This window comes from Dipteris shenzhenensis, chromosome 25, assembly GCF_047967505.1.
Source record: "Dipteris shenzhenensis isolate YYH24624 ecotype China chromosome 25, Dip_SZ_1.0, whole genome shotgun sequence".
Taxonomy (NCBI): Eukaryota; Viridiplantae; Streptophyta; class Polypodiopsida; order Gleicheniales; family Dipteridaceae; genus Dipteris; species Dipteris shenzhenensis.
Genome location: NC_141620.1, coordinates 43,762,396 through 43,782,815, shown reverse-complemented (window position 1 = coordinate 43,782,815; position 20,420 = coordinate 43,762,396). Strand labels below are relative to the sequence as shown.

The following is a 20,420-nucleotide window of genomic DNA, read 5'->3' as shown; positions in this document are numbered from 1 at the left end:
CTCCTCCTCCTCCTCCTCCTCCTCCCTCCTCTCTCTTCTTTCCCCCATGCTCTTACACCTTCTTCCTCTCCTACTCCTATGCTCCCCCAAAACCCTTAGTTTCTCAACTCTTAACCTCCATGATCTACAAGGGAGACAAGTTCTCCACCATGTACTCTAGACTAAACCTTATTAAATGATCACTCATTTACATCTTCAGCTTGTACATGGGTTACTCTACTTTCTACATGGTCAATGTCTTGTAGGATGCTAACAAATAGATTCGACACTTGGTCCCTCACATCTCTTTATTAGTTTTTCTTCATTGCCAATCAAATGTTTTTTAATCCTCAAGGCAGATCCTATGAAGAATTGGTTGCAAAAGTTGCACATCCACTTCTGCTAACCTAACATTATAACAAAATCCTGTGGTTTTGCAACATTTTGCCCTCATCCATTAGCCTCATTCTGTGGTTGATGTTATCCTACCCTATCTTCTCTGTTTGCCATGGTTGTTTGATGTCCATGTAAAAGAGATAAACCATCCCAGATCATTAATATGTTTTTAGCAATTCACGACAATGTCACTAACATGTCATTGAAAAATAATGTAAGTTTGCTAGACCTCAAGACAAAGCAACCATCCAATCGTCTTGCCCCTCCCGACATAATTGGATGGTTATAAACGTGGTAATCTACCTATTGAAATAGGTGTGGGATGGCACGTTGTCTTTTCCCACGTCTCGCTCTTTCTCAAGTAAGCATCTATCTACACTATGATCGTTTGTGACGTCAATGTGAATGTCGATGTTTCACAAACACTAGTGCAGTAGCCGATAATACCTACATGTGCACTTATCATGACTCTTTGTTTGGATCTATGGAGTAAAGGACACATAACATAGGCTACATAAGTTCAACTAATTGTTCTGAAAAAAGGTATTACAATCTACACATAAATGCATGGTATAGTGAGTTGGGTTTCTCTGGAACAGGCCGATTTTTCTTTCAGCATTTTCCAAAATTTTCCATACTTAGCACCTTCGGGGTTGCTGTTTTGTATGAATTCTTTCAAGCATTAATAGAAGGTTCCTTTCTTTTTGAAAAAAAATTGTCATGAATAACTCTCTTCCACCAGCTTCTATTAGAGACATTCACAATGCTAGGTGATACGGAGTGGACCTTCTCGCTAGGTCATATTGGGTGCATGGCAAGGGCATGCACAAACCTCTAGTGGCATTTCCTCAACTCAGAGTCACACAAAAACTACCTATTGTGGCACTTGGATCTTATTCGGTGCGTGTGTCATGATAAAAGTATGCCATTGCTCTATGACCATCCATGTGGATAGCATAATTATAGACACAAAGGAACACATAGATAGGAACTTATGTATTAAGACTTGTATATTTAAACTTTAGTAAATAGAAAACTTCATTTTGTGTAGTAATGCGCATATGGGAGCGTTTATGAATGTTCTTAATTATTAAGAGTAAATGGTATTCTATGCTTTTTCCAAAGCAATGTTAATTTGGATAAAAGCATGTAGCAATGTGTAGAAGATAGTGTTTATGAATGTTGTTAATTCTAAAGATGAAATGTGTTCTATGCTTTTTTTTAAAGCGATAGTCATTTGGTTGTGAGAGAGAGAGAGAGAGAGAGAGAGAGTAGAAGGGGAGTTGGGGGATAGAGGAGAGTGGAGAAGAGGGGAGAGAGTACATGTGGGATGACAGAGAGAAGGAAAGGGTCATGAAGGGATAAGAGAGTGGAGATACGAGCGAATACAAAAAGAGGAGAGAGAGTGTTCTCTCCATTATTGTGCACGCTCATTGTTGATGCTCTTTAGAAACATCCCCCGAATGTAAAATCCTAAAATCCTTTAGGAATTAAAGCAAGTACCAAGAGAATGACTATTCGAATAAATGCACCTATTTTGCACCGACTTCATTTCCAAAATTTGATTAGTAGATTCATGTCTATACATCCTCAAAGAGAGATAGAGTATTGTGGTAATCATTCTGTACGTGGATGATTTGTCAACACTATGTGCATATGCTAAGAGCTTACACACAAGGAGTGGTAAATAGGCATAGTTGAGTGACATTCCTATTAAGTCTTAATTTGGGGTTAAAAAGTCATGATGAACATGTTTCACTCCATTGATAGCATATCAATATCACACAAATAATGTGAATTGACTCTAGTAAACATAAGCCCATAGAGGAGTGCTATGCAAGCCCATGCTTGCTCAAGTGTGAAACACCACACAAAATGGATATCATCATAGGAATCTTCAATAGAAGAAAACTAAAGATAATAAATTTGTCATTGCCCCTTTGAAGTGGAAACTATGTTTGTGTGTAGTTGCCTCGGCCATTCCATCATAACTAGATCCATCTCTTTTAAAACTCTACAATCAGCCACCTTGTCATCCATAGTTCTAACATCACATCTCATGAATCTAGAGAGAACCACAACAAAATGTGTCATAATATGATGAGCAGTTCAGGAATTATGATGAGCACTTCAGGATGAACTTCAAGATGAGATACATGGTGCAATGGACAAACAATTGCTAGCCTTGTGGTGAAATGTGTCACAAGATATTTCACAAGGAATGCACCTCAACACAAAGTAAAAACATTGCATGTGCGCACCAAGAGTTTTAAAGGAAATTGAAAAAACTGCAAGCATCCACATACACTCACATTGATGCACAACATGAATGGATAGATGTCATGAGGATTTTAGTATCAGTGATTCAATGAAGATGAATCATTTGACTAACAAATTAGGTCAAGGAGATTCAACCATTATCAAGAAGTACACCTTTCGACCTAGCTGTTGAATTCATATTGAACTAGGGTGCTATGAAAATGCACCCTAAGTACACATAAGATGTGACAATGTCAAACCCTCAACCTATGCTCTTGTAAAAATGAAAGACTCATGTCGGAAACTAGTGGTGAAGATCATGATCTTGGCTTTGCTAAAATTGGCCATGTCCCAATGTTGTAGAATACATCCAAGGCAGCTAGATGACCCTGTAGCTCCTCTATTATGTAATGAAATGAAGACTACATTGTCTGCGTAAAGCAAGATAGGGACAAGCATCTCTACTAATGCCTCTAATGTGTCCACAATGACCCTATAGCTTCTTTATTACGTCATGAAATCAATACTACATTGTCTGCATAAAGACAAGCATCTCTACTAATGCCTCCAATGTGTCTACATAAGGCTGCCAACTCATCAATCTAGACATAGAACAGAAGGACACCTTGCTTCACACTGGCAATGCGACTCACATCCCCTTTGTGGTGTGTACATAGCCTATTTAAAATGAGAAATTTTCAATAATGTAACCAAAAGATTAAAAAAATATACCTTCATAAGACATGAATATATTCAATATGGAATAAGGGACTTGTAAGAAACACAGCTTTCCTTACTAAATTATTAATTACCCTTAGTTTCATTTAAAGTCATCCATAAACTACCATCGGAGCTTTAAAACATTCTAGAATCTCTTGGGAACACCCCAATGCTAAATGGCCAAAACTTTGATGAGAGAGAGAGAGAGAGGGTCTTATAGCATATTGATGAAGAAGTAATTTTATGCTGTCTCCGTAGGTCCAAACTCTTTGTTCATGTTGGCCTCGACATCTTTGTCATACGAATACCCTATTCTATCAATGGGAGGTTAAAGACATGGGAAATGACTGTTGGATTGACCATTAGTCCTGGTCCAATCATGCTACCTATTCTTTGAAAATGCTCGTATTGCTGCATCGCATTTGACTGAGATTTCCAAATGTTCCATGGCAAGATATCATAGCCAAGTAAGCCTACCTTTTTAATCCGCTTGTTATGCCGACTAAGGTCCAGTGAGTCTCCAAATTCCTTGAAGCTCGCTTGAATCATTTGCTTCTTGGCTCGGGGCATAAATGCCTCTTCATCTGATTCTTCCTCTTTCGGCAATGCGACTGCAATCGGATCTGGGTCTGTGATGTCTTTCTTTCGTGGGCTTTTTCACACAAGTATCTAGCCTTTCATCTTCACCATGGTGTCTACACCGATTGCAATGTAAAGAAGTGCTAATTGCAAGCTTTCTTCACCTTCAGCCGATGAATGTGCGAGTAGAAGTGAGTGCTTGGGGACCATGAAGTTGCGTGTGGAATCTTTGAGAGTCAAGTATTTTGTCAGTGAGGACTATAGATCACCTTGTGTGAACTGAGGTGAAGTACTTCTTTGAGTTGTAGTCGGCACCTCACCCAGTCAAACGTTGCATGCCTCCGAGGGTGGCGAATTTGGAGTGGCAAGGAGGCACGATTTGTGTGCCCAAGTCATTCGAGACTGCTTGTCAATCACAAGTTCAATTTGATGCCACACGAGCATTGGTGTGGGTGATGATATTGAAGTCATTCTGCCTTTGATTGGAGTCGTTTGGAGAAGTCAGATGCCGTTTTGTCAGAGTACAGTCAGATGCACCGTTGAGCTTTTCCTTGTGTTTTCTTGGTTGATGGGCAAATGGGCATTAGACACTCTCCTTCTTTTCTTACTTAAAGTTGAACTTGGGTCATACTCTTTGTTGGTGGAGCGTAGATGGATTGTGGGCCTTTATATAGTCTCGTTGGCGGGTTGGTCTCCACGTGATGGTTGCACTATTGTACAACTGACCTCCTTCCTACTGCTTACTAGCTTGCTGTGAGTTTTTGACTATTCTCTTTCACCGATGGTGTTCCTTCCTTGTCCGATAGCTATCCACCTTCTTTTTGCAATGTGGCTACGAGTCGGAATACTTTGCCCGGTCCACCTTCTCGAAGCAATTGTCTGTTGACCTTCTCATGCTTGCATTGTACCTGTTGCGCTATGCTCCCGATTCACTTTCCTTGTTGTTGGATGTGTCGGAGTCATTGGTGAGGTTCTGTTGCTTATCAAACTACTTCTTCTTGTAGTCAAACTGCATTTCTTCTTCGATCTCTTAGAATCGGATCGGTATTGGTTGGGAATCTAGTCATGAGGCTCATCCTTGTGCTGCTGCTCATTTTGTTGAAGCTTAGCTGGTACCATTTTGGAGTAGATTGAAAATCTTCTTCAATTTTCTACTCTTTCGTAGTGTTGGCTAACTGTTGAATGCAGTTTTAACTTCCTTTTAGTACCTGTATCACATGGATTACAATTACATCTTGATAGATATTAGTATAACCTTGTTTACTCACCAGATTTATCTTTGGTGCTAATGGATCAAGCCCCACATAGGGCTTCACATAGGCCTAAATCCATTGACTGATGGATCAAGCCCCACAGAGGCCTAAATCCATTGACTGCTTTGTCAAAGACATTGCTATGAAGGTCAGCTATCTTGAAAGTCCCTTGATTAAACACCTCCATTATTCTAAATGGGCCATCATACCTAAGTTTGAATTTACATGGCCTCTTTGCCAAATTTGTGTTGAACATCAATACTAGATCACTTAATCTGAAGAGATTGAACTTACTCATCTGATGCTATCCAAGAATAATCAAGCTTTAAAAAAGACATATGAAAGACATTGTGCAACCTTCAACTCCTCTCTGCACCTAAGCGCAACAAAATTCATCCAACTACCTAACCATCCAAACATTATTCAATCTCCCAAAATTTTATGATCCAACAAACCCAATTGCTCCAATCATCCTCCAACATTCCTCGTAATAGATAGAATAGATGCCTTTTAAGATAGTGGGCTAGCTGCCTACTCTATCATTTGAAGTTCAAACCATCATTTTTCTCATAGGCCTAAACTCCACACTCCCATTTTGTATGTTTGTTTAAACTTGGCCCTACAAAAATCCATACCTAAAATCACACCCTATAACCTAGACCATATGAATTACTATTACAAAATTGCAAATATTTAAATGATAATTCAAATACTTTATGGTCCTTCCAATTTCACATTAATTTTTAAATATTTTTGTTTGTTTGTAGTTCAACAAATCGCATTATATCTTTGGAGTTCAGTTCTAAGTATGCTTAGGATCCTTTAACATAAAAATCACAATCCAAAGTGGGGAGCTTCAAACCCCTTTTTTTAAGTTCTTATGTTTGTTCTAATTTTAAAGGTCGTCTACTCTTAGGTAGCTATTTGGGTTTGGTTTTTCCCCTCCCGCTTATTTTACTATTATTAACGTTAACTAACTGATTAAGAAAGTGATGAGAGTAATTGTTTCCTTATGTGTGTTGTTATGGATAAATTTGACCAAGGCAAAAGGCATAAATATATGTGTGTGCTTGTATGTGTAGCAATAGTATAATACAATATGGTGTGCATAGGGCCAAGATTGAGGTGGCAGGGCATGACCATGTGCCACCCTTCCACGTAAGAGGACCCATAAGGTGTGTTGTACATAATCCATGGTAGTAGTATTATAAAATGTTAAGGTGGCATGGTTCTTCCATGTGCCACCCCTCCACCTAGGCGGTCCCATCCCTGCATTTAGTGAGACATGGCCCAAGGACCATGGGAGAAGTAATATAAAATAGGTGGAGATGGATATTATATTAGATTATTCCCTCCATGTAGAATAGGCCCATGTGGGGGGGGTATAGATAGTCCAAATGGAAAAAGTAGGATGAGGTGGCAAGACTCCTTGTGCCAACCCTCCACTTGTCCTTCTAGATGTTTGAACGTATTATAAAATTGGGGAGAGATCAAGGGAGTATCTTAGACTTGGCATATGGGGTTTGATTTATGTAGAAAAATGAGGCAAAGGATTGTCGCACACAATTGAGAGTGCGTACCCACCTAACCCACATGGGAGACTCTTCCACACACACCATGCATGTGGGAGGATGCATTTATTGGGAGAGACCCCCTCTCTTGGCTATAAAAGGAGGGGGCTATTTCTTGATGGAACACGCTCATTCTTGTAAAGCCACCTAGCTAGTACTTTGCTTTCCCCCCCATCCTTCCTTTTAAATAAAGCATGACTCTCTTCCCTTGATGTCTCCATCTCTACATTCCACCTCCCATCATATACATGCTCCTCTTCCCCCTCTTCCTTCCCCCTTGTGCCATAGTCCCCCTCTTCATTCCCACCCCTCTTAATCCCTTTTTCTCACCTATGTTAACACTTCTCCCCTCACGTTCCCTTTTCCTTCATGGCTCTCGAGCGTCGCCATGCCTAGCGCCTAACCTCATGCCTTGATTTCTTTTATAGTTAATAGAAGTGGTGTGGCTGCTGGGATACAAAGTCTCCACGGCTAGTGGTGGCATACAATCCGTCCATCAACATCGGTTATTCCTACGACTGTGCGATTCTGCGGCATCTTCTACGCGCGGTTCTCCGTTCCTGCGCTTTCAATCTGTGACATCTACTCCCGGTTCTCCGTTTCTGTGTTGCGCATCTTCTGGGTTCCCGCGCGTCTTCTGGATTCCTATGCACAATACACCAATCACACCCTACCCTGCCTATGTGTGCTTTGTGGATGTATCTTCACCTGATTTTCAGTTCAAGCTACCTCTTTCCATCGTTTGCCAATAGATAAGCCTCATTTCGCCTCTCTTTTTCATTTTTCAAGCATGGCTGACATTCCCGTGTTCTGTGGTCGAGTTGAGGAAAATCCAAATGAGTATCTTGTGGCCTTCAAGCGCCGTTGTGTTTCTCTGAACTTTCTTACTGAAGATAGATGGTTGTTGATTCTTCCCACATTTCTAGAGGGTTTGGCTCAAGTGTGGTATGAGAAGCACGCCAAAGACGTTCACCAAAGTTAGCCGAGGTTGACAGCAGCTATGATCGAGTATTTCGGCAAAGAAGAGGAGCCGAAGAATGTGTACCTGCAGGTAGCAAACCTGAAGCAGTCAGAAGATGAGACGGCGCGTCAATATGTGGATCGAGCGACCGTGCTCTTGGACCATTTAATTGCCACGCAAGAGGACAACGCCTGATTTCGAGCTGAAATGACTCAGCATGTGCTGGGCTACCTTGTAGCAGGAGCAAGTGACGAATTCCACCTCAAGCTTAAATGGGAGAATCCAAAAACCATGGTGCTAGCACATGACATTGCTTGAAAGTTTGATAAAGTTCAATCTGACTTCAAAGAAGACGGTTGTCCCTCCGCAACCCCCTCAATTCTTGCAGCAAGAACTTGGGGGGTCCAACTCAGGGGCATATCCCCACCCCCCATCACGGATGTATCCACCGCCTCCACCTCAATTGTATGGTCCTCCCTTAGATGCTTACCCTCAACAAGGAGTATATCCTCAACCTCCGCCTGGAAGATTTTCCCAGCCTCGCCCATGAGCCCTCCTCCTTCCTACTCCCCCGACCCCTCCTGCTAAAGAACCCGCAGTCAATGACCTAGCCAAGGCCTTGAATGATCTTCGGCTTGAGGTGGTAGGCATAAAAAATCAAGCCAATCGCCCTCTAAGAGAACGTGCCAGTATTGTGTGCTATGAGTGCCACCAGAAGGATCATTATCGCACCGAATGTCCCAATATTCCAAGGGTGAATCTTCTAAGTGGATCAAGCACCGAGGATTCTGACGTAGAGGTCCTTGACCTCAGGAAGAGAAGTCGAACTACCTCAGACCCCTCCCCAAACCGTGGACCGAGCCACCCCAGGAAGAAGGTGTCCTTCTCAGAGCCCTCAGATGCTGAGATGGCAAACCCACCAACAGAGAAGACTAAAAGATCTCGCAAGAGTAAGTGGTTACCCTCGGATTTTCCCATCGACTCAGGGCAAGAAGACTATTCGGTTGTTTAGGACCTTGCTCATCGGTCTTTGAGCATCACGCTTCCTCAACTAATAGCATTAAGTCCTAAGGTGAGACGTGAGCTGCAGCAAGGGCAAGAGTAAGAAGAAGGAAAAGGTACGAGAGATTTCTTCTATCTCTGAAGAAGCTGATCGACACCTGCATACAGTAGATGTCATCATAGATAATTGCCGTGTCAAAAGTGTGTGTCAATGGGGGAGCTGCACGTAATATTATGGTGCCTCGTATCATGAAGTTGAATTTGAAATCCACAAGGCGTTCCTCCTCTCGAATCAAGGTAGCAGATGGTCGACGACTCGCCACCCTGGGAGTCATTGAGGATTTGCCCATCACTGTCAATGGGTTGACTACCACCGTCAATTTCTATATAGTGGACATTGAAGATACAAGCAGGAGCTAGCCAGCCATACTCAGGGACCGTGGTTGAGAAAGAGTGATGCAGTCAACTATTGGAAGACAAGACACATGTCTTTTGGTGCTTCAAAGGAGAAGATCCAAGTGCAACCAGGTACCACTGAACCAAAAGAAGAGGAGCAGGACAGTGATACTCGCTCATCCTAGGTGTCTGAGTCAATGGAAGATTCAGACGGGGGGGAGGAGTTCTCAGAAGAAGAAGTTTACATGATGGGGGTGTCTCCGACCCCGTCACCCCCGAAAAAGGTAACAGCTTGAATCTATGCTTTCCCTTAACCTCACTCCGAGTGAGAAAGATGAGTTCCTAGAAATATTCAAAGATTTCCCTGATCTCTTCGCAACTAGCTACCACCACCTTCGCCATGTGACTGCCATGGAACACAAGATAGAGCTAAAGCTTGATAATAAGCCAGTGGCTCAAAAGTATCGGAGGTTAGGGCCCCTACAAACCGACGCTTTGCGCTTAGAGTTACGGAAGCTTGTAGAAGCTAGGTTTATTATTCCGGTCCACAATACTGAATGGGTTTCACCAGTGGTAGTCACCCCAAAGAAAAACAATAAGTGGCGGGTCTGCATCGATTATAAGAAACTCAATGCGGCCACCAAGAGGGACCATCATCCTCTTCCCTTTCAAGACGTCATTCTTGAGAAGGTAAGTGGTCATGAGATGTATACTTTCTGTGATGATTACTCCGCGTTTTATCAAATCAGAATTGCCGAGGAGGATGTGCTTAAAACCACATTTGTTACACCTTGGGGGACGTTTGCATTCAAAGTAATGCCATTTGGCCTCACCAATGCTCCTATTACCTTTCAAAGATTTATGCAAATGGTGTTTGCTCCTTATTTGGGGGTTTTCTTGGAGGTATATTTAGATGATTTCTGTATATTCTCGACACGGAAGGAGCATGTCATGAAGGTTAGGTTGGCCTTCCAAAGAGTCAATGATGCAAATGGCAGTCTTAACCCTGATAAATACACCATTGGGGCCACTCAAGGGAGGTTACTGGGACATATTGTCTCATCCGAGGACGTCAAGCTTGACACCGAGAAGGTAGAAGCTATCCTCAAGCTCTCCCCGCTAACAACCAAACGTCAGGTACGTTCATTTGTCAATCTAGCAGGATATTATCGTCGCTTTATTTATCAATATGCTGCTTTAATGCGACCCATGACTACGCTATTAAAAGATGGGGTTAATTGTGATCATGGGTTTGTACAAATCAAGAGTGCTCTGGCTTCAGAACCCATTCTACGCAACCTTGATTGATCAAAGACTTTCTATATCAATCCTGAGTTTGGTGAGCACACTCTGACGGGTATTCTTCTCCAACAAGGAGAGGATTGGTTCATGTATCCTATTCGATTTGCTTCTCAACAATTGCTCGAAACTGAACGAGGCTACTCTGAGGCTGACAAGCATGCCTTGTCTTTGGTGTTCTGCATTGAGAAATTTAAGCATTATGTGGCTGTAAAGTCCTTCATTATAATCTGTAACAATGGTCTTACAAAGCAGGTTCTTCAATCACCAAATCCCATGGGCCGGATGGCCAAATGGTTGGCGATTTTACAAGAATATGATTTTTCTTTCAAATTTGTAAAAGGGAGTTGTTCCAACTTGAAGAATGCTTTGATTGATTTAGAGGAGTGCCCTTATAGCGGCCATAGAAGTTAGGAGTCCATGGTATGGTAATATCTCTAAGTTTTTGACCACTTTCTCCTTTCCTCTGAAAAGTAGTAGCTATGAGAGAAAGAAGATCCGTAGAGATAGTAGGCGCTACACTCTCTTTGATGGAATGTTATACCGTCAAGGCATGGATGGGATACTAAGACGGACCATTGATGCAGATGAAGTACCTAAGCTATTGAAGCATTATCATGATGAATTTTGTGGAGGCCACTATGCCAGTGACTATACAGCTAAAAAGATTTTACATGCTGGGTACTATTGGCCGACCTTGTTCAAGGATGTCACTATGTATTACAAAACTTGTGAACCATGCCAATTCTTTGGTAGGAAGGATTTGAGTCCTAAGCAACATCATCCAATGATGTCCATCCATCCGTTTCAGAAGTGGGGAATAGATTTTATCGAGCCCCTGCCCATGACTGCCCGCAAAAAGAAGTATCTTTTGGTAGCCACTCAGTATGTCACTAAGTGGACTGAAGCTATCGCCCTCCCCGCTACAAATGATAAGGCAATTTCAAATTTCATATTTAAACGTATCTACACAAGGTTTGGGACACCCATGGAAATAGTATCTGACCATGGGAGTCCATTCTTAAATGAAACAATGGAGTTGCTCATGGATCGCATGGGTATTAATCATCGCACTTCTAGCATCTATTATCCAGCATCCATGGGACAAACGGAGCAGACCAATGGCCTCCTTTGTAAATCCATGGAAAAAATAACCACAGGAAACAGGAGCCAGTGGGATCAGAAGATCACTGAAGCCGTGTGGGCTTACAACATCACCCATAAAACGTCTACAGGTCACTCCTTTTGAGTTGGTGTATGGTACTGAGACAGTTTTACCACTAGAGATAGAGATTCCGACCTTGACATTGGCACAAGAACAGAGAATGATAGAAGATGAACATGTAGTCGCCAAGTTGGTACAACTTGAGAAGCTAGATGAAACCCGACGCCTTATACTCCATCAAACAGAGATCCAAAAGAACCGACAAAAGGCCCACTTGGATGCTAAGATTCGCAAGGGATGGGAAAGACACTTTGCTGAGGGGATGTTGTGCTATGCTTTGATAACAGATTGGACCACCAAATGGATAAAAAGTTCCTTTTATTGTGGACCACTCCATACAAAGTCATCAAGGAACATAGCAAGAGTCTGTACAAGTACAGGAGCTGTATGAGCCATATGGCAAGAAGGTGATCAACCAGCGTTATCTCAAGCCCTTCTTTGTTTGTGATGGTCTCAGACATGGAAATGCTGTGTATTCCCTTCCTGGAGGGAGAAACTGTTAAATTTAACCAAGATAAGAGACATAAATATATGTGTGTACTTGTATGTGTGACAATAGTATAATACAATATGGTGTGCATAGGGCCCAGGGTTGAGGTGACAAGGCATGACCATGTACCACCCTTCCGCGTAAGAGGACCCATAGAGTGTATTGTACATAATCCATGGTAGTAGTATTATAAAATGTTAAGATAGCATGGTTCCTCCATGTGCCACCCCTCCACCTAGACAGTCCCATGTCTGCATTTAGTGAGACATGGCCAATGACCACAGAAGAAATAATGTAATAGGCGGAGATGGATATTATATTGGATTATTCCCTCCATGTAGGATAGGCAAATGTAGGAGAGGTATAGATAGTCCAAGAGTGCAAGTTAAATAATAGGGAAAGTAGGATGAGGTGGCAAGACTCCTTGTGTCAACCCTCCACTTGTCCTTCTAGATGTTTGAACGTATTATAAAATTGGGGAGAGACCAAAGGAGTATCTTAGACTTGGGATATGGGGTTTGATTTATGTGAAAAAATGAGACAAAGGATTGTCGCACACAATTGAGAGTGTGTACCCACCTAACCCACATGGGAGACTCTTTCACACACACCATGCATGTGGGAGGATGCATTTATTGGGAGAGACCCTCTCTCTTGGCTATAAAAGGAGGGGGCTATTCCTTGATGGAACACGCTCATTCTTGTAAAGCCACCTAGCTAGTAAAGAATGGGTGAAACCCATGCCTGATAAAGAATAAGCTCCTATATGTTCATTGTGTCATTGAAGTCATTTTTTAGGGTATTTGGATGAAGCATACCTACAGTGCTAAAACTGTTTTAACTTGCCAAGTAGTCGTTTATCACGAATAAATAGTAGATTTTTATTACTGTTCGTACATATGGGATATATCTGTACTTCCAATTCATCATGTGCTCATTAGGCAAGCAGTAACCAGCCCATTATATACAAAACAATTGTATCTGCCACTCTAATTATCGTTTTGTCTAGAATGTCAACATGCGGATTAAGCCTTCATGGGGCTATTAATAATCATAAAAGCAAAAATAATTTTGTAGGTACAATATGTCAAACTAAAACAGATGGTGGCCAAGTTGGACGTATTTTCCTTTCATGATCACCCCTGATTTGCCTGCCACGCTCCTGTGTAGCTGTTTGGATGGCATGTCTTCTCTTTTCAACACAATCTATGTACACTTGAACAGGTGGTAGACCGTACATCATTGGACTTCCGGCATGATTTCTGATGAGCTGTTCAAAGAGATTAAAAAAGAGGCATTTCAGAAATAACATTTTCTGACATTTAACTGAATTTATGATTTGGCTAGCTGTGACAAGAGAATAAGCCAATAAAACAAATTAAGGGCGTGATCCACACTAGACTCCAATGTGGTAAAAATCGAAGCACAAACAGCAAGAGGACAGAGAGGCCATGATAAGCTGCGGATTGTTGGCATGAACTGATATTTTTTGCCAGACATACACCATCCCTTGTGCCCCCTAAGAGCTAAGCATAAAAATAGCCCACTAGCCTTACCTTGATTTGTGGGCATCTAGATATGGGACACAGTGACACATGACTGACACACACTTACAATGTATGTGACTGAACATATAACTGGGCATTAAGCCACACGATCATAGTTTAAACAAAATTTCTCGGTATCCAGATATGGACAATGTTGGTGCATGTGACTCACACAAGCTCCTCACACAAGCTCTTAAGATGCAATAATATAAGACTGATTAAAGGAGATTGCAAATATATATCACCATGAAGCTCTCAATGAACCACTAGACAATTTTTTAACTTTCGATTGCAGCTATTTAGATAGCATATGACCGTCAAATACAGGTGACAATTTGAATTACAAGGAAGAGACACATCTAATGACACCTCCTCTTAATGTGAAGTAGATCTGCACCTGAGATTCAACATTCCTACGGTGTGGTGATCCAACCTTCGTATGCTTGTGTTCATTAAGATTTCTTGAACCCTCCATATAAGGGGGGAACAAAAGGTACAAATCTCCTATCTTCGCAAGCATGATTAGCTGATGCGCCTCTTTGTGGCATGCCCTTCTGCATGTAAGACTTATTAGCCACATTTGTTGTTTGAACCCTTCCTCATGCAGGCACCTTTGCCCTTGGAACTAAGAAATCCATCAACGTGTCATCTTGCTGCTGACGACTCCAACAGAATTAGAAAGAATTGATCTTGCCTACACAGCTGCTACCCATCCTTTATCTTCTCAGACCTGTTTCAAGGATAACAATTCAAGACCACCAACCTGGAATGGGAAAGTGATTCTTGATGGTCATCTCGTTTAGGACACCATAGTCTACACCCATGCACCACAAACATGAATAAAAAGAGAAAAACTTGAATCAACAAGCCCATGCTCAAGTAGCTCATGCACTAACTTCTCCCATAAGAGATTGCAAATTCAATCCTCTAATCTCAGGAGTGGCAAGAGCGAGTCCCCAACCTGCTCATGTGTGCTGCCTCCCCCCCTCCGCCTGGCCCCTTCTCTCCAGCTTCCTTTCTTCCTCCCCCCCGCTTCTTGCTTTCTTCTCCTCGCGGCCACCTTTTGCTGTCTGATTTTTGTGCCTCCATATTTTTGCCGCTTTGCCACCCGTGTGATCCAGGAGCCAGTCCTCGTCTTGTGTTTGGTACTCAGGCCTCCAGCTGCTGTTTTGAGCAGATTAGGGGGTCATTTGGCTACTTCTTTCAAGGCGTTGAGCAGACTAGGGGGTCATTTCGCTACTTCTTTCAAGGCATTCCTGTTTGGTGGAGAGGACTTGCAGCTTGCGGGCGCCCACAGATGCTTGTCGTGCTGTTTGGAGAGGTCTTTGAAGCTCCGTGCACCTTTCTTGGAGGCGCCTCACCGGTTGATGACTTTCCTTGCTGGCAATTGGTTCACTTATGGTCCCAGGTAGTTCCTTTTGTTTAGAGCCAGCTGTGGAAGCTCTTTACAAGGCGCCCAGCTAGAGCGACCTGGTTCTTTGAAGCTGCTTTCAGTGCATAAGATGCTCCTGGAGTTTCCTTGGTGGTTTGAGAGCATTTCGGGTCTTTTAGGCACCTTTGTGAGCGCCTCTTCTGGTTTGGGTGCAGCCCCTACTGCCTAGAGCTCTCCTAAGCCTGGCTGTGGTTTCCTTTCAGCTCAACTGGCAGTGTCCTAGAGGCCCTCAACTCCCCAAGCTGTTAAGGTTGTAATTTCTCTAGTAGACAACAGCAGGTCAAGAATGCAGTCCAGTCACTTCAGGACAAAGCAATGGTGGGCAGAAACCTTGGAGTCACTCCCAGGAGGAGTCAGCTGCTTCATTAAATTCAGACGATTTTAGCTCTAGAGGGTGACCACATTCAGGAGGTTACCATCTACGGGAGGATTCTTTCTTTTGCAACTGAGTTTCCCTAACGCACCCAGGCCCTTGTTGATCAAAGCCCCATCTTCCTTGGCAATCACCTTGTTTACTTCATCCCCTGGTACCATATCAAGAACATGGACACGACACATCACGCGCCTCCTATCCCGGTGATGCTTCGAATACGGCCCCATCCTCCCTTCCATCGGAGATGCTTCTGGCACAGTGTTAAGAGTCAGTGATGCCCTTTGGGTTATGTAATGAACCCGTAACATTTCAAAAACTTGTCACCAAACTCTTCCAGGAGAATATTGGCAAGTTTCTTGAGGTCGTTTTAGATTAGTTCTATGTTTTTAAGCCCATCCCCATCGCAGATCCAGTTGTTTGGCACACATATGCATGCTCCCTCTATGATGTCCCGAGTCAAACATCACCCGATATGTCCTCTATGCCCAGGCCCACTACGTGTCACTTGTTTCCTGCACAGAATGTTCAGGCTGCCCTTCTCTGGCTTCATATTCACCATTGCACTCTTCGGGAGAAGCGATCATCCCAATCATAAATCCAGCCATACCAAATGATCATCTACAAAAGTTAAGATGGGTTTTTTATAAATGCAGAGAAGTCTGCTTGTGCTTGAATCCTAACAAGTGCGTCTCTCTCGCACTCAGAGGTGTTCTCCTTGGTCAGATTGTTTATGCTCAAGGGATGACTACCGATCCAGCTAAGGTAGAGGTGATAATCTCCTTGCCTATTCCTCATATACCCAAAGAAGTGAAGTACATTTTAGGGCATGTGGGATATTACTGGAGGTTCATACGTTTCTATGCGGACATCGCTGTGGCACTAACATAACTTCTCCACCAAGACCGATCTTTTGTTTGGTCCACACCTCAACAACTAGCATTTGATAATCTCAAGGACCGCCTGGTTAAGGCCCCAATTCTCAGACAACTAGATTGGGATATCATTTTTAATGTTTATGTCGACGCTAGTGGATGGGCCATTCGTGCTATACTGGCTCAGCCTAGCAAGGACCACAAGATTGATTTGCCCATCTACTTTGCCAACCGACAACTTAATGCAGCCCATACAAGATGATATATGGTGATATCACGGAGTTCTCTTGGCACGGGGAGATTCTCCTCTTAGGTGACTTCAATGCGCGAACGTGGATCAGACAGGTTGGCCTACTTGACTTCGACACTGACCCCCTCAGAGTACTGGAGATTGATCCAGTAGAGCTTGAGATAGCGAGGCACTCAGCACAGGTCATAGGATATGGCCAACACCTACTAGAGATGGTATGCCACATCCCTTTATGCCATCCCAATTCAAACGCCACCTAATATGTCCGCCCTTCCTAGACCCACCACATCCATTTTATTAACCACATAGAATGTGAGCTGCATTATGCCAGCTCTACAACCGAAGAGCCCAAGAGCTACAGAGGTACGTACTAAGCACTATGCACATTGACAAGAGGTCTTGGCCCCAATCCTGGCATAGATGTTCAACCACGTTGTATGCCATGGCTTCCCCCCTGCTTGGAGCACCACCACCATTGTGCCGATGCACAAAGCAAGGCATCCCATGGATACTCGAACTAGCGCACTTTTTCATGATTGGTCATACACTATCCAAGATTTATGGGTCAATACTACTAGCTAGAGAGAGAGATCAGCTCGTACACAAAGACACACGAGCAGCGGACATTGGGACAAGCTGGGTTTCAGAGACAGCATTCCCCTCTTGATCGTATCTTTTCCTTGTGGGCACCCTTTGGGCAGTCATCGAGGAGGCGAGATCAAGATCTCAGAAAGTCTACGCTTGCTTTGTAGACTTTCAGAAGGCCTTCTCTCGCCGACTATTGATGGGATCACAACTTTTATTGACCGCCTAGGAGGTGAGGGATCGTTGCTAGCTGATTTGATGATACAGATACTATTGTATGCAGATGACATAGTCCTTCTATCCTCTTTAACAGCAGGCTTACAGAGACACCTAGAGGCCCTGGAGGTGCTTTTGTTTATTGATACGGAATTCATCTACAAGATCGAACCCTAAACCCTAATTTGATGGTATAAAATAAAGACAAAAAGAAAAATATACAAGTAATTTTTTTAAAACCCTATGTTTTAGAGAGAGAGACTTGATAGTCAACCTTGACAAAACCAATACGACTAGCTCAAAGCAGGGTTAGCACAGCCTAGTACGCACACATATCTAGATGGTTTCGCAACCACGGTATTTAGATGGACCGTCCCCCCCCCCCCCCGCTCTCCCCTCTTTCAATATATCTTGGAAGCCCCTAATCCCTTGCTCCCACAGGATGAGATCAACCTGTTGGAATGGTCAACTCCCCATCTGTAAGCCCCCATATGAGGAGAGCATGGGGGGGGTGAACCTAGGAAAAGAAAGAGGGATGGGGCTGCCACATGGGCATCAACCTGTTGGAATGGTCAACTCCCCATCTGTAAGCCCCCATATGAGGAGAGCATGGGGGGGATGAACCTAGGAAAAGAAAGAGGGATGGGGCTGCCACATGGGCAGCAACACACACAAAGAAAGGAGAGTACCTGGCAGGCAGATTTGGCAGAGAATGGCCAGGTGACTGGCAAGCACAGAGCAGAGCAGATCTACGCAGCATCTACATCAAGGAATGAATGCGCGATGACATCAGCCACTGTACGGGCAGCTGCAGGGTAGTGTACGGGCAGGACGTGGTGCCGGCAAAGGGCTGCAAAATGGCGCAAGGCTGCAGAATGGCGCAGCATGGCGGGGGTCTGTGGGCAGGTGTATAGCCTGCAAAAAGGTCTCCAGCAGCAACAAAGGGCAGCCTAGCAGCAGCCCAAAAGGGCCTGGCTAGGGCCCTTATATAGGGCTGGTTGAGCCAGCCAACCAGGCCGACGAGCAGGTCGGCTGGTTAGGGTTGGGCCAGCCAACCAAGTTGGCCGCAGGGACAGGGCCTTTGGGCCTATAAAAGGAGAGGCCCTGGGCCTCATAATTTATCCAACATTCAGCAAGAGCAGGAGCAGACAGGAGCAGCCAAAAGCCACTCCCTTGGGCCTCACACTGGGAGTGAAGGAGAGTGGAAGGTGTGATGCAGACTGAGTTCCCTAAAGGCTGGACCTTGGCTGTCTTCTAGGGCAGCGAGGTGTTGTGATCAATATATCTTCTCGAGCAATAAAAGACCAGCAGTCAGGAGCAACAGGAGACCTACACTTGGAGCCTATTCTCGCAGGACCAGGAGAGAAGGAAGAGCTGCAGACTGAGCTTGGACGGCTGCCTACCTAGGCTGACATTCAGGGCAGCAAGGTTGAGGAGAACACTCTAGACAGAGAGTCTACATACTCGAGGTGGACCACGTGGGCTCAGATATGTAGAAGTGCTTGACATCTAGTAGAAGAACCTTTTGGTATTGTATCCTGTCCTACTTTGTGGACGGGCGGAAATATAAAGTGTTGCTTCTATATTTGTCTCTGAGCATTGTCTATTAACTGGCTTGCACATCTATGCACATTAAGTTAAGAAGTCTGTGATTCCACACCCCACACGCACATTGTGTGAGCTCCTAGGCAATGCTATCAGTCTTCCGCTGTGCGTACCCTCTGTTGGGTCATTTCTAACCTGGTATCAGAGCCCAAGTAGGAGGCTGACAGGTGTGGGAGCCTGAAGGCAGGGACCTTGCTCAAGGACGACCCTGATTTAGAAGCTCTTGGGAATTGACTCCCACAACTGGAGGACAGTGCCCTTGCGAGGAGGAGGGTGACTCAGGTTCAGTCAAGTACGTTTAGAGTTCACGGTCCAGGTTATCTGGAGATGTTCTTTTGTTGCGGACCTTGCTAAAGGAAGGACAGGTTGAAACAGACCCTCAGAGCATGGTGCTTGGAGTTGTTCAATCATTATGAGAGGGACAACTGGAAGATCGTGACGGCTAGATTGCTCAATTTCGAAGGTGGGAACGTGACTAAAGGAGGTGGTGCCAAGAGGTGCTACCAAAGATGGACCTGTGTACCAGGATGGTATGCGGAAGTGGAACCAAACCTGGTGGAGCAAGAGCTACTAGATGAAAAACCAAGAAAAAATTTTGACATCCAAGTGTTCCACAGGACTACGACTGGAGCATCGTCATCGACCTGTTGGCATTGGGCTGAGATGTGTCAGTGAGAGGGGGTGTTGGAATAGTCACCTCCCCATCTATAAGCCCCCATATGAGGAGAGCATGGGGGGGTGAACCTAGGAAAAGAAAGAGGGAGGGGGCTGCCACATGGGCAGCAGCTCACACAAAGAAAGGAGAAAGAAAGAAAGAAATAAATTTTATTAGTCTTCGGAAGACCCATGGGTCTATGAGACTGAAAGAAAACCTGATACAAATCACAGTAAGGGTGGAGCTACTGAAACGAGCATCATCACCCGTGCTGAATCCTAAGTCTGATCATACATAATCAAATACAAGAACCACTGGATGACAAACCAAGAAAAAATTTCGACATCCAAGTGTTCCACAGGACTACAACCAGGGAGTCACTGGAGCATCGTCATCGACGTGTTGGCATTGGGCCGAGATGTGTCAGTGAGAGGGGGTGTTGGAATGGTCACCTCCCCATCTGTAAGCCCCCATATGAGGAGAGCATGGGGGGGTGAACCTAGGAAAAGAAAGAGGGAGGGGGCTGCCACATGGGCGGCAGCTCACACAAAGAAAGGAGAAAGAAAGAAAGAAAAAAATTTTATTAGAGTCTTCGGAAGACCGATGGGTCTATGAGACTGAAAGAAAACCTGATACAAATCACAGTAAGGGTGGAGCTACTGAAACGAGCATCATCACCCATGCTGAATCCTAAGTCTGATCATATATAATCAAATACATCTGGATGTAACAATGAAAAAGAAAAGGACTAGAGC

The 20,420-nt window shown here is 43.9% G+C and overlaps 1 protein-coding gene across 1 annotated transcript in view; it reads right to left on the bottom strand.

Annotated features, from left to right (window-relative positions):
* Window positions 1–12,997: 12,997 nt before the first annotated feature.
* LOC147885922 (uncharacterized) overlaps window positions 12,998–20,420 on the bottom strand; it is an 87,823-nt gene continuing 80,400 nt past the window's right edge. Inside the window, exon 15 of the mRNA XM_087396374.1 lies at window positions 12,998–13,400. Within this exon, the coding sequence (XP_087252500.1) occupies window positions 13,218–13,400 (183 nt within the window). The 3' untranslated portion in view covers window positions 12,998–13,217. The remainder of the gene's footprint in view (window positions 13,401–20,420) is intronic.